Source organism: Sinocyclocheilus anshuiensis, unplaced genomic scaffold (genome assembly GCF_001515605.1).
Source record: "Sinocyclocheilus anshuiensis isolate Anshui unplaced genomic scaffold, SAMN03320099.WGS_v1.1 scaffold207, whole genome shotgun sequence".
Lineage (NCBI taxonomy): Eukaryota > Metazoa > Chordata > Actinopteri > Cypriniformes > Cyprinidae > Sinocyclocheilus > Sinocyclocheilus anshuiensis.
The window spans coordinates 2,874,628-2,889,564 of NW_015551045.1; the positions used below are offsets into that span (position 1 = coordinate 2,874,628).

The window sequence follows — 14,937 nt, forward strand, 5'->3', positions numbered from 1 at the left end:
CCACACAGTGACGTAGACATGTGGGGGCGTGTTAGAACGAGCCGTTTTAGGTAGGCGTGGCTGACTCTCAACTTTTATAAAGAATATCTCTTTGGATTTGAGACTTTAGTCTTTGCAACTTTACAGATCTTCTTTATGCACCAAGAGCTTGTAACACTCCAACGAGAAAGGAAAAATTTAAATCATATCATATGACCCCTTTAAAGGTTGAGTTTGAAGACAAAATACATGAGATATGGTAAGTGAAGTCTATAATATGATATTTCTCTGTATAAAGCATAGACTTTATTCAAGCAACTAAACAAACATATTAGTTAAAAATGCACTCTTGAGACACTGCAGGTACATGAGCGTTTCACGTTCGCCCCAGCTTTCAGACTTTTGCGCACACATATATACCTTGCACCCAGTTTATTGTCTGCTATCTGCTTCACCATAAACTTTTATAAGTATTAAATTCATTGAGTTATCTTAATTCCTTGTGACATGCATATCGTGCAGCCCTTGTTTCAGTGTAACAGGAAGGAGAACCATGTCATTCCTTTGTTCCTGGAGATTTTGATGATTGATTTCGAAAATGAAGGTCACAATAATAGTTTGTCCTAATTAAGATTAAGCAATTCTTTGTTTCCAGGGAGACCATGTATGGGCGGATGTGGAACTTCACTTCAGATTTTTCTCGTGGAGATACAGCCTACACAAAGCTGGCACTGGACCGCCACACCGACACGTCATACTTTCAAGAACCCTGCGGGTAAACGGGAAAATCAAAGTTGGGCTTCAAGTAGCCATGAAAGGCCACATGTCTGTCTGTCAGATCAAGTTTCTGTAGTGCATGCTTAGTAGGCAGGGAGTCCAATTCAAATCCTCTCTGTTCTATTATAAGCGCTTAAATCATCTAATGACCACAGGAGTAACCTTAGAAAACAAGTTAGGAGATTTGACAGATTTGTATTTATTTATTTTTAAATGATGTCCACATTTTTCTACTCCTTTATAAGTCAATGCCATTCTCTAAAGACGAAAATCCAACAACACTACAGTACTTATTATTATCTTAATGTTTAGTTTTCCACAAATTGTTCAACTTGTAACAGGCAAACAGCTACTCAGTGAAATGTTGCAGGAAATATTAGACTTGCAGCACATAACAAGTATTGTTATGATTGTAAAAGACACAATTATTTATTGTTGGTAGCTATGATTTAGTTATTATGTCAAGAAGTAGAAATAAAAACAAATTGAAAAATGTCATTTGCATAATGGTTTGAAGACACTTAACAAAAACCTTTGCATTGATCTTGGATGCAAGACAAAAAATATTGGCCGATCTCTGAAGTGCATTTATACTATAAATTGTGTCAGATTTCAGTCTGAGCAGAGGTGAAGCCAAAAGAGTGGCCCAATAGCAAACTGCAAATTACTTACGCACTATTCTATGCCGTTTCATAGTTGAGATAGTGTGAGTGGTGTTCACAATGAAAATTCCAACAAGAGCAAACACTTCTAAGTACCCAGATGATGCACTTATTCAACCGAAACAATCAAGTGTGGCATGTAGGACACTTCATGCACTCAGCTGTCCTAGTTGGCCGTCAGGCTTTGATGGTGGATTACAAAAATCAAGGTGTAGTTACTACATTGTGCCTTTGTGGGGCACTGTTTATATTTGCACCCATTGCCAAAAAGACAGCTTACTATGCTTATTTTATATTTTGCAAGCAAAATTTGCCTGTGGAGACATTTATGAAATTCTGTTCTGTTTCGCTAAAGCTAATATGTGTTTTGACATCATTTGTTCTTAACTGTGAAAATGGCATAGTAGTGTGTAGTATAGGGCTGTCAAAAAAAAATTCTAATTTTGAATATTCGTCGAATTTAAAATAAAAATTATAAAAAAACCGAAAAAAAAACCGTTGCATTCGAATTTTAGGTGTGCATCAGGCAGCCTTATCAGTGGCGCACGAGATGCGATGACGATGTAAGTCTCATTGCATTTTAATGTTTTTCTTAGCCTATCCAGTTGAACCCGCTAGATGCGGCGCTGCTATGTTGTTCATTAAAATATTGCGGGGAAAAAAGAACATCAATGCGGAGATGATGTTTGTCAAAACTGAAACCAAACTGTTCACACAGAATGCATATTTATCACATTTTCTAGAGGGACGTCTATGACCATTGCACTCGCATCTCGCAGAGAGACGCATGTTTAGAAAGCCATGTAAAATTAATGTAAGTTCAACTTTTTAAAAACTACAAAATTCGAATTTAGTTTTTCAGCCCTAGTATAGTATGACATTAGGGATGCACCATTCTGTCAAATAAAATAAGCATGTAATTTCTGCGCCATTAGCAACATCGAACATAATTGCAAACATGGCCACAAACTGGCGTGAACTTCTTCATGTGTATGGTATTCACCTACCAGATCTCTCAGATCTTCTTCTGTGACTTTAGTTGTACCATCTGTACGTTTGACTACCATGGGATGTAGAGCTTTTGGTTTTACGGCTCTGAGTCTTTGGAATACTTTACCTCTTGATATACGTAGGCCTAATAGTTCTAGTCTTTCAATTTTTAAATCACGTCTTAAAACGTATTTTTTGAGCTTATTCTGATTGATCTAGTTTTGTGTATTATTGTGCATTGTTTCTTGTCATTTATTGTTTATGTATTTGATTTTTGTAAGGTGTCCTTGAGTGTCTTGAAAGGTGCCCGTAAATAAAACGAATGATTATTTTTATTATTATTTAATGGTGAATATGGTCCACATCCTGCAGTGCTGCTTTTAATATCTTGTTTTGCTCCATAAGCATCCAGGTGTTTCACTGTCTGAGACATGAAGGAACGGGGGGCAGAACTCTGCTGGTGGACGGTTTCCACGCCGCTGATGCGGTGCTCCAGCGAACGCCCGAGAACTTTGAGCTGCTTTCACACGTGCCGATCAAACACGAGTATGTGGAGAACCTGAGTGAGCATCGCAACCACATGATCGGCATCGGCCCCGTGCTCAACGTCTATCCGTGGAACAACGAGGTGTACATGATTCGGTAAGAGCACGTGAAAACTAAGGGATCGTGTCATTCATTTTCCCTTATAACATAGTGTTTTTTGCACCAAAACAGTCCTATTTTTTATTTTTTTTTACTTCTGCCATGCACCCTTTGAGCTGTAGTTTGTTAGATGTAGTTTGTTATATCGGTTACATATTTTGTCTGTTTATAGTGTCTCTTTGGTGCATATTTAGATTTACCAACAAAATTCATTCCTAAAAGTGTGTGTGAGAGAAGAGAAAGAGGCTAAATGCATTTTATATGAGTAATTTTAGACAAATCTAACTAATAGGTGCAATACACGCACACAAAAAAATCTGTATTTCATGTATAAAGCTACAGAGCACTTCCGGGTCAAAACTGACCCGAACATGAAATGTGTAAGAATTTAGTTTAAATTGTTAAACCTGAAATCTGAAAAAAAAAAAAAAAGTGCATTTTGATAGTTTTAAAACATTTGCAAACTTGTTTCCTGTACTAGATGGTCAGAACTGAACTGAATGCAATGAGGGCTAAGTTATTAAAGGAAATACATTTCCTAATGACATTAAACTTATAATTAAAGGTTCTGCTGCATTTCATCCAGTTTTGTTTGAGTTGTGTTTTCTTGTTTTGCAGGTATAATAACTATGACCGTTCTGTTATTAACACAGTCCCTCATGATGAGGTGCGGCGCTGGTACGTGGCTCACAGGCAGCTCACCGCTGAACTCAGGAGACCAGACAATGAGCTGTGGGTCAAACTCAAACCAGGGAAGGTATGCAGAACATCTCCACTAAAAACATGCCTGGGTCGTATTTGATCATTTAAGAAAAGCATAACAAGCCATAAAGAAAATAAAGCCTTTTTTTGCATTTGATATCATGAGAGATAAACACATTGCAAAGTACATGCCTGAAGTAGAATGGGAATGTCTTTTTTGTATTCCAGTTTTGAAAATTTAAACTGAAACCCTGAACTGTGTCACATTTGATATACACATTTCTAAGGCTTCTAAATGATCAACCTGAATAAAACTTTGCTGCTAATCCTGTTGTTCACAAGATACAACATGCCTGTCTGATTGATAGTTTATACTTTTTAACAAGTGCTTCACATGTATTTTGCTGTGAAATCTTTACTGAGTTTTATAAAGTAAACATAAGAATAACTTTGATATTGTTAGTAATATTTCAAGATAAACACTTAGTGAAGCAGCTTGGCTTTACTTGATCATCATGTTTATTTGTTCATTTCTCAATCATCATTGTATTGCATTGCATTATATGTTTTGATCATCAAACTAAGCATTTAAATATCATCTTAATAAGACCTGTTATTGGAGATATAGAGTGACGCAAGATCTCATTGATTTAAATTACTAGCATCAGAATTTCATCACTTTTTGTCCATATAAATATCAGCATCTGCACTAAATTGCATATTTGTGGTCAGTTTGGGTCTCAGAATAAAATTGACATGTTTTTTTCCTTCTCGACTATTAGCTCTGTATTCTCAATATATCATATATGAGCCTCAAAAGCCTGATGTTTAAAAATCAAATAAAATATGATACTCAATAAAAAACACCTATGCAAACTTTTAAAGATCTTGTAAAAAAAACAAAAAACTATTATTTAATATATTTCAAATATAATTTCATATGTCAGGCTTTACAGTGTCAATTGTCATAAAAATTCACACACACACAAAAAAAACGTATTAATAGACTTGAATTTATTATTAATGGGTGCAGTATGACTTTTCCAGACGTTTCTTCATAAGGTTTATCTCATCTGATGTGGAAAAAGTTCCATGTATTAATTCAGACTACCTACATTTACATGCAACCTAAAAATACATTTTTAATTGGTTTGATGATTCAGTTGGACTGAAAAATGAAATTTTTCGATTTTGGGGTGGTGTAGATCATAGTTGTTTTTGCCATGTAAACCTTTAAATGTGACTACTTTCTCAATCAGATGAATCCTTCTCAATCAATTCAGTGCCCAGAAGCATATAGTATATTTCTATATGTGTGGAGAAGAGTGAATATTACCTACATCTGTGACCCTGGAGCACAAAACCAGTCTTAAGTCGCTGGGGTATATTTGTAGCAATAACCAAAAATACATTGTACGGGACAAAATTATTGATTTTTCTTTTATGCCATACATCAAGGGAAAGATTATTTATTCAGCTTTCAGATGGATAAATCTCAGTTTCAAAAAATTGACTCTTATGACTGGTTTTGTGGTCCAGGGTCACATATTTGCTAAAAAAAGCCTCAATGTTTCGTTTATTTTTTATTTTTATTAGGGATGCACCGATATGAACATTTGGCCGATACCGATAACCGATAATTCTTTGTTTTTGAAAGCCGATAACCGATATGTTGGCCGATAAATCTATATCCAAATTTTTATATACTTTTTGAGAACAATATTACAATGTACAATTGCACAAAAGGCTGCAAACGAACAGCGCGCATCTGAAGTGTCTCTGAAGGAAATAATGCATTATTTATCGGCTTTAAGATATCGGCCAAATTTTCTTATCGGCCGATACCGATAACAGAAAAAATGAGCATTTATCGGCCGATACCGATATGGTGGCCGATATATCGTGCATCCCTAATTTTTATGATATGTCATCTAGGCCTGGGCGATAAAACGGTATCGATATTTATCGACGGTACACCTTCTTCGATATCGATAGAAAAATTGTTCGATATAGTGCATGATATAGACACGTACTATGAGTGATGCAGACAGCACACACAAACACGAACACATGCTGAAATGAGTGCTGTGCCTGCCTGTGATGAGGAGATTGTGAATAAATAATGAATATTAGTCGAATTTAAAATAAACATTTGCATTTGAATGTTAGGTGTGCATCAGGGAGCATCATCAGTGTCGCGCGAGATGCGGTGATGTAAGTGACGTTGTATTTTAATGTTTTGTTAGTCTAGCCCACGAGACACGCTGCTGCTGCGTTATTCATTCAAAATATTAGAGAAATATAGAAGCTCAATGCGGAGAAGATCTTGATTAGGTTAAAACCGAAACCAAGCCATTCACACAGAACGCATATTCAGCGCATTTTTTAGACGGACAAATATGACTGCTGCACTCGCGTCTCACACGAGATGTATAGAGAGCCATGCAAAGTTAAAACAGTTTAAACTTTTAGAAAACACGTCACGAATTTGTGGAGGTTTATTCCTTTTCACTGCGTCTCATATGTTTTTAAATGCATGTCTGTGTGATCGGCGCTTCGGCTCTTTAGATTAAGCAATGCATAAATACATGATGCTGTTTTGTTCATAATTGTTTATGCAATTTACGAAATTATATTCGATTTTTTATGTTAATTTAGATGTAATGCACATTTTTATGGAGTTACTTCCTTGCGTTGACAATTTAATTGCGCTGCCTTATTTTGCTCATTGCGTCCTGCTGTGGCCTCGGGAGACAATTAGACCTATACAATAAAGACGTATTTAATCTTCATATGAAAAATTTGAAATTAGATATTTGTTTAATTTTTATTGTGTTTGATTGTTAAAACAAAATATTTGTTGTTTGTCTCAATAAATTGTTAATTATAAACACCGTGGTTAAATAAAAAAAAAAAAATGATATTGCTCTGTTTTTAAAAAGGTTATAAAAAATGTCAATAATTATCGATACCGAACGATATAAAAAATTATATCGTTGATCAATTTTTTAGCTATATCGCCCAGCCCTAATGTCATCAAAGCAAAAATGGTGGCTCCTGTGCCTTTCTCACAATGGCTTTCTGCATTTCTGAATGCAGTGACTGAAATTTTGTTCAGAATAGATGTAATGCACATGTATGTGAATCAGATTGGATAGTATATGCTGCATCTAAACCGAACTCTCAGAATCAGATTGGATTTTTTCATGTTGCTGAAAATCAGTGCATGTAAACATACCTACTGTTGTTTTCTCCAAGGTCCTGTTCATCGATAACTGGCGCGTTCTGCATGGCAGAGAGTCGTTCACCGGCCTGCGGCAGCTGTGCGGATGTTATCTGACGCGTGACGATGTGCTGAACACAGCTCGCTCTCTGGGGCTCCAGGCCTGAGCGCCTAATGCTAAACTACCCAGCCATCATATACCAAAAACACCTTGGTTTCTCAAGCGTTAGGACCGCAGAGGATCACAACAGTGTTACTTATCAACTCAGCTCTTTGTTTGAATGATTTTATGATCTTAATTAAATGAGTTGGTTGTAGAGGATGCATCTTTTGATCCATAACGATTTCTTTCCACAGAAAAACAGATGGTAGTAATAGTTTAATTTAAATGATATATTTTTGTAGAAATGGTCAGGACATGCATTAACTCAAGAGAATATGAGGTGAAAAGGCACTTATTTCAAAAAGGGTTATGCTATAATGTCTGATTTTAAGGTTTTGTTCACACAGACCGACTAAAAGATTAAATCAGAAGATCCTTTGTTTCGCAGAATGATGTTTGAAACTTGGAAATAGTTCATATATATAGTTCAGTATTTACTCACCCCCAGGCAATCCATGGTGTATTGGTCTTTCTTACTTCAGCTGAAGAGAAATGAAAGTTTTAGAGTAAAACATGACAGGATTTTTCATCATCTGATGCAAGTGAATGGTGCTCATTGTAGACCATTTTCAATCGGTATCTAGACCGATTCAAAGTAATCCACATGACCCTAGCTGACAAACAAAAGTCCTCTCCAGTGAAATGATCAGTCCGTTTCAGAAATAAATAAATAATTATATACTTTCTAACTACAAATGTTGGCACTGGTCCAGCTTGTGTGACACATGCATGTTGTGAAGATCATGCGTGACAAAGGCAAAAAGTTGTTTTTGTGTCCGTTTCTTGTTCACAATAACAATTTTCTCGAATTAGGGTTTGTGCCTTAACAGTGATATGGGAATGCATGGTTGAGATAATGGCAAAGATCTCACAAAGTTTAAATGTATATGCTGTATTGCATTAATCTTTGCTAGCCTTTTTTTAATTTTTAGTCTGTAGCATTATCCTGTATAAAATGATCTTAAATGAATGTATGCACAAAAATACCAATGTTACCTCTAGAAAATAAATTCATCTCCTTGCATTTTTTGTCTTGTTGACTTCAGTCCTACCACTTCTTGATTATATTAATTAATTAGTTTACACAAAGAACTTACCGTTTGTGAACACTACACACTGTACATAATAAAAATAAAATGCACACAATAAATACAAAGTATACACGAGTGCAGGAGGACGTGGAAAAGTCAATGCAATTCACATTTTAAAATGTAAAGGTGTAGGTTTAACCAAGATATGTTTTCCTTTAGTTATTGTTTTTTTTTTTGTTCATATTATTTCCTAACTTCCAGAACATATTTTCTAGCTTGTGCGCTACTCTAGTTCACTTGAACCAAAAATTGCTTGTGAAATTCGTCATTTTTAAGTTGTTTTTGATAAAGTCTTCTGATGAATACTGCGAATCAATGCAAACATAATTTTTGAATGCATTGACACATTTTATAGACGCATTATAACCAGCGCTGGGTCTAGTAACTGATTGCATGTAATCAGATTATGTAAAACAATAGTGATCTGTGACATTGTATTATGTTGAATATGAAAGTTTTCGTGTGCATTTGTTAATGAGGGATTTGTGGAGTAAAAACGTTTTTATTTTGAAATGAAAAGGCAGAGCAAAGGGAGATTTTCTCGGCCCCTGGGGAGGAGCCTCTACTTTTCTCGTTGATAACGCGTTATGATATCGCGATGCTTCATATCCCGAGATGTGAGATCTCTGCAGAGAAATACGCACGCGCGCTCAGTCAGTCAGTCACACGTGCTGCGTCCTCTGAAGATGGCGGACACAGAAAGTAAGATAATGTTTTACACGATTTCTGTGATGTTGCTTAAAATATTTTACTTTGCGTTTTTACTCACAAGTATGATGCGCTCAAGAAGTGTAAAAGTAAATCGATCAAAAGATGAGTTCTCAACTTCACGGGTGCATTTAGAAATGCTAGATTTATGCTTATGCATCTAATTTTAGAAATGTGTTTTACTGACATTAATATTACTACTATTAGCAGTAGTAGAAAATCTAAGCATGTTTCCTCTACACAAATAACCTGTTATTAGTTGGCTAGTATTATGGAAAGTACGTTAAATGTCTTTCTGTTTGCGTGGACGCCTGATATCTTGTTTAATGGTTTAATGTAATTTAACGTAAAAAATGCAACGTTAAACTCTATTGGTGGATCAGAACCGTAAGTCCGACTCCACGTGCTGGCCGCACACGCCACGTGGTTCCGCAGCTATTGCTAACTAATTACAAGCTAAGCTTTGTGTGCAGTTAAACCCGGCTGTGCTTTTCCTTAAATCAATATTCATGCTACAATGATTTGTGACGGTGATTTATTTTTGTCCTCAGTTGGATCAGCTAAGAAGAAGAAAAAGACGAAGACGTTCTCAGAAGGAGAAATTGGGGTAATGCTTTTTTTAATATGCATGCACGTTTATGAATTATGAACAACAGTAGATAACATAGCCTTTAACTTGCATGTATAGATATATCATCAGTATAAATTTCTGCTGACACAAATGTTATTTCGATAATGTGATAACGAGGAGAAATGAAATCAATTTTTCAAGATCAAGTCATTTGGTTTGCTTGTGGATCTTCTGAAATATGTGCAGGGTTTGTGCAGGTATTAAAGGAATACTCCACTTCCAGAATAAAAAAAATCCTGAAGTTATTCTCCCCCATCTCATCCAAGATATTCATGTCTTTCTTTCTTCAGTCGCAAAGCAATTAAGTTTTTTTTTTTTTTTTTTTGGAGGAAAACGTTCCAATATTTCTCTCTCTCCATATAGTGGACTTAAATGGTGCTCAACGGATTGAAGGTTACAAATGCAGTCATAATGAAAGTCATAAATTCGTAAAGTCATGGCATTAAAGGAACACTCCACTATTTTTTAAAATAGGCTAATTTTCCAACTTCCCTAGAGTTAAACAGTTGAGTTTTACCGTTTTCGAATCCATTCAGCCGATCTCCGGGTCTGGCGGTAGCACTTTTACCTGTAGCTAAGCATAGATCATTGAATCTGATTAGACCGTTAGCATCTCGCTCAAAAATGACCAAAGAGTTTCTATATTTTTCCTATTTAAAACTGGACTCTTCTGTAGTTACATGGTGTACTAAGACCGACGGAAAATGAAAAGTCGTGATTTTCGAGGCCGATATGGCTAGGAACTATACTCTCATTCCGGCGTAATAATCAAGGAACTTTGCTGCCGTACTATGGGTGCAGCAGGCGCAATGATATTACGCAGCGCATGAAAATAGTCCCCAACATGCTCCCTGTGCAAGCAGGTGGTCACGTTGGTTATGTTGATGGAAGTAAGCATATTTTCAGGCGCTGCATAATATGAAATTGAGACGCAGAACAAAATGTGAATTTATACTTGACAAGAACAAATATCGGTTGATAAAACTTTTCCCTTTTAAATGTAGTTGATTTTTCTGAGCCCGTTGGCAGATTTTTTTTAAAAATGATAAATTCACTTAATTCAGATTAGTTTCACAGAAAACAAGGTTTACGTCATTTTGTGTTATTTTAAAGTAAATGTATCTTGATTTGAGAACCTTGAGACATTATCACTGGTCAACAAGACAGAAATGCTGAGAAAGAGCATCCCATTTTGCAGTGTGACACATTTTTGAAAAGTTTTATCCTAAAATCTGCAGAAACCCTGAATTTGACCACTGAATAGACCGATCTTAGTTATGTGTTTCTAAGACTTGTGTGTTAAAAAAATTATTAAAGCTTTTGTTTTGGTGTCAAGAATTGATGACTTGTACAGAACTATTGTAGTACTAAATTTTGGTTTTGTGACAATACCTCTTTATTTCAATCTATGTGTTGGTCATTTTTTAAATCAGGTTCCTAATGTTTTTTTTGTTTTTTTTTTATTGTTGCCATAAGAATATTCAAGAAAGCGGAGACTTCCTCATCAAACCTGAATCTAAGGTCGCACGCTTGGACACGTCTCAATGGCCGTTACTGCTGAAGGTCGGTGTCCGTTTACCCACAGGTCCTTTCACCAAGCGCACGTGTGGCGTGATGAACGTGTTTATCCATTCGCTGAGCGCTGCTGGTTCTGTCCCTCAGCGGCCTTGTGGTCCGTTCTGGGCCACGGGGTTACAGCGGTCTGGTTCTGCTCGGCTGCTCCAATGTTCTATTGGGTCGACCGGGGCGGGATCTGACGCGCTGGTGCGAGGGTCAGGCCGGTTCTGACAAAGACGAATAGACGTGTCTGATCACATGTGCAAACTTGGGTTTTGATAGTCATTTCTGCTTTGTGTTCTTGTTGTGACCTATAAACCTGCTTATCTACAGAACTTCGATAAGCTCAACATCAGGACGGCTCATTACACTCCTCTGCCACATGGCTCGAATCCACTCAAGAGGAACATACATGAATATGTCAGGTAGGAAATCCTGGATTAATAAGTTATAGGGATGTAACAATGCACCATGAGCCTGTTGAAAATCGATAAAAATGTGCCGATTCAAGTCGGTGGAGATGTTAAACGATTCGCTATACCGTTGGGCGTGGGGGTTTATATGAATGTATCTCTGAGGGGAGCTGACTGTCTTCAGAAGAATTTAGATTAGGGCTGCACGATAAATCTAAATGAAATCGCGATAAGGATGAAGCTGCAATTGTCATGCGTATCTTTCGGTGAAGCACGGTTCTGTGATCAGCAGTAAATCTCCATCCGAAGGCCAGAGGGCGCTCTCGCGCGGAAACTCCAAATACAGAAGAAATCCAAGAGATCCTTATAGCGGTAGCCGAATAAACAGAAGATTTAACTGCTTTCAACATGACTAATAAACACATGACTACGACAATATATGATTTATCTGAGTTCTTATTATAATTTTCATTGTTATAAAGTATATAATAATGCAATGCTAATCGACCTTATCACTGCTTAGAATACTATGAAACGTTGCGTGCTTTATTCGGTGTAAGAAGCCACATCTTACAGAAGGATTTATTTCAAACACTCGACTGTAAAAACATGGTATTTTCACGTGCTTTCAGATGGAGCAGCATTTACTACACAGAGCCGTAGTTCACTGACAAGCTACGCAAACAGCTGTCATTATCGCAGAACGATGTCTTCGATTTCGTTATCATGCAATTAAATCATTTGCGATAATGAATGCGATATTGCGCAGCTTGTCAGTGAACTACGGCTCTGTGAGGTAAATGCTGCTCCATCTGAAAGCATGTGATGGAGATTTACTATTAATCACAGAACCGGCTTTACTGACGAGATGCGCATGACTATCGCATTCGATTAATCGTGCAGCCCTAGTTTGGATGGTATTTTTTCATCTTGTCTCTTGTGTAATGCATGTTAAAGCAGTGTTTTTAAGGGCAGCGCTGCTTTGTTTACAGCGGTAACCAAGGAAACACTGCATCTCTGCTGTTCCATAAGCGCCACCTGCTGTCAGAGAGTGAATTTGCATCTCAGTCCATCTGGTTTTGTTTCGTTCAGATGTTTTATGTAGTATAGGTTCACAAAACTAAAGTCCGAGCATTCTGGTTTTGCTGCAAACTTTGAAATGATAAAATTATTTAAATCTGAAATTGCTCAGGCTGCATGTATTCAGCTTCTTTGTTTGGGTCGTGATTAAAAGGCAGTGGTCGCCTCTCATTTTAAATGGAAAGAGCACAGGCAAAGCCTTAGTTTGTTTATATGAAGAGATTTCATTTATTTGATTTGGGTGTTTGTTTTAATTTTAGTTTAGTTTTGTTTGTTTCAATTTCTCAAAGAAATGTGCCGCATTTTATCTGAGAAATAATGAAAAGACACCTTTTCATTTATAATTTGCCTTAAATATAATTTTGTTAAAATTGTGAGAATCATATCTTGAAATAAGTATCGTGTATCATACCGCATGGTGAGTTGAGTGAATTGTTACATCCCTAAAGTATTAGTCATCATGACACAAAGCCACATGATGTGATGTAGATTGCATTAGCACTCTGTGCAAAGCTGACCTGCTATCTATCACCCTTGACTGATGGTTTCTCCAAAAATGCAAGCATTGAGTTGTACCATGAGTTCCTGCAAGTTTTTTTTTTTTTTTTTAAATCTGCCCAGGACTGGTTTCATTAATCTGGACAAACCTGCAAACCCCTCTTCCCATGAAGTCGTCGCTTGGATCAAGAGAATTCTTCGTGTGGAGAAAACCGGCCACAGCGGCACTCTTGACCCCAAGGTCACGGGCTGCCTGATCGTGTGTGTGGAACGAGCCACGCGACTGGTCAAATCTCAGCAGAGTGCAGGTGGGTCCGCCGTAACGCTGCCAGATCAAGAGTTTGGTATGTTTACACACACAGTAAAATTAGTGGCCTCTCCTTACTACTCTTGTGCCGTTGCTTTTAGGCAAAGAGTATGTGGGCATAGTACGGCTGCACAATGCGCTAGAGAACGAACACCAGCTAGCGAGGGTAAGTAGGACTGTGTTCTGCTTTAAACAAGTAGTCATGTTGGGCAGAATGACTGCATATACTCTGATGTTTGAAATCTTTTAAAAAATATATATTTTCTTTAATTCTAAAGAAAGGTACTATTGTCTGTTAAGAAATTGGACCAAAAAACATTAGATTTATTCATTGCCAGAGTCTTTTGAACTTTTGAAAGCCTTTGTTATGTAATAGAAATGTTATAGCAAGCTGATGTAAATGTGTAGAATTGTGACAAAGGGATACTCTTAGCTCAGTCAACAGCATTTGTCCCATGATGTTGGTTACCACAATTAATTTTGACTGGTCCTTTAACCCTGTAAAGCCTGAAATATGAAATGGACAGAAAAATCAAAGGTTGTTCGTGCGGCGGTTCACTGTTGTGTGTGAGATGATGAGCGTGTTTTATCCATTCTCTGAGTGTCTCCGGGCCTCCTCTCTCTCTCTGGTCTCCTGCTCTCTGCTGCAGTGTTCTTCTGCAGCCGCTGGTCTGGAGGCTCATGCAGGTTTGGAGGCCCCGGTTTCACCAAAGAAGAGCTGACACGTCTGAACATGTGCACACGGACCGTGTGACTGTAAATGGCTTCAGGAAGTCTGAGAGAGAGAGATTCTGAGTCTTTTGTGCTTTTCTCTGCAGGCTCTGGAGTGTTTGACAGGAGCCCTGTTCCAGAGGCCTCCGCTCATCGCCGCTGTGAAGCGCCAACTGCGAGTGCGAACCATCTATGAGAGCAAGCTTATTGAATATGATGTAGAGAGACGATTAGGTAGAAACTTTTAAAAGGTTTTATTGAAGTCGACATGAAATCTACACCTTATTTCTATTATTTACTTTTTACGAAAATAAGGCTGGGTGATCAAATTTGTCTAATGATAATCTATGGACATTTTTACTTTGGATTCGTCTAACAGCTAATCCCACAGTAAAATAAATGGAGCAGTAGTCAGTGCATGCATCTATAAGTCTGCATGTCTCGGTGTGAATGAATGCTGTAGTTTCGTCTGATGCACACACTCAAACACGCATGACGTTCATAGTGATTTCAGGGTAATATATTTATCAAATATAATAACATGAACGTGTGAACTTCATCTCCAGAGCTGCTCCGCGTCACTTTACCAGCTTTATACCGTTTTGTTTGATAAAAACCTAAAGTGCTGTCATACACAAACTCAAAAATGTTCCACCACAAACCGCCAAAAGTTCGATTTAAATTATTACAGAAAGTTACAATTACGGAATGGTATAAGTATATGAAAAAAAAAAAAAAAATATATATATATATTAGTGCTGTCAAACAATTAATCGCATCCAAAATAAACGTTTTTGTTC

The 14,937-nt window shown here is 37.1% G+C and overlaps 2 protein-coding genes across 6 annotated transcripts in view; both read left to right on the forward strand.

Moving 5' to 3' along the window:
* LOC107661707 (trimethyllysine dioxygenase, mitochondrial-like) overlaps positions 1-7,295 on the forward strand; it is a 13,822-nt gene extending 6,527 nt beyond the window's left edge. For all 4 annotated transcript variants that reach the window (XM_016451447.1, XM_016451445.1, XM_016451448.1 and 1 more), the window contains exons 5-8: positions 635-754; positions 2,814-3,050; positions 3,672-3,810; positions 7,014-7,295. In XM_016451447.1, coding sequence (XP_016306933.1) covers positions 635-754; positions 2,814-3,050; positions 3,672-3,810; positions 7,014-7,145 — 628 coding nt within the window. In that variant the 3' untranslated portion in view covers positions 7,146-7,295. The remainder of the gene's footprint in view (positions 1-634; positions 755-2,813; positions 3,051-3,671; positions 3,811-7,013) is intronic.
* A 76-nt stretch (positions 7,296-7,371) lies between these two features.
* The window catches only part of LOC107661706 (H/ACA ribonucleoprotein complex subunit 4-like), a 12,810-nt gene continuing 5,244 nt past the window's right edge, over positions 7,372-14,937 (forward strand). Inside the window, exons 1-7 of one of the 2 annotated variants that reach the window (XM_016451443.1) lie at positions 7,372-8,016; positions 9,492-9,547; positions 11,048-11,134; positions 11,462-11,553; positions 13,243-13,427; positions 13,528-13,592; positions 14,245-14,371. In XM_016451443.1, the coding sequence (XP_016306929.1) occupies positions 7,986-8,016; positions 9,492-9,547; positions 11,048-11,134; positions 11,462-11,553; positions 13,243-13,427; positions 13,528-13,592; positions 14,245-14,371 (643 nt within the window). In that variant the 5' untranslated portion in view covers positions 7,372-7,985. Of the gene's footprint in view, positions 8,017-8,853; positions 8,935-9,491; positions 9,548-11,047; positions 11,135-11,461; positions 11,554-13,242; positions 13,428-13,527; positions 13,593-14,244; positions 14,372-14,937 lie in introns of those variants that run through there. The other variant, XM_016451444.1, reaches the window with a different exon arrangement.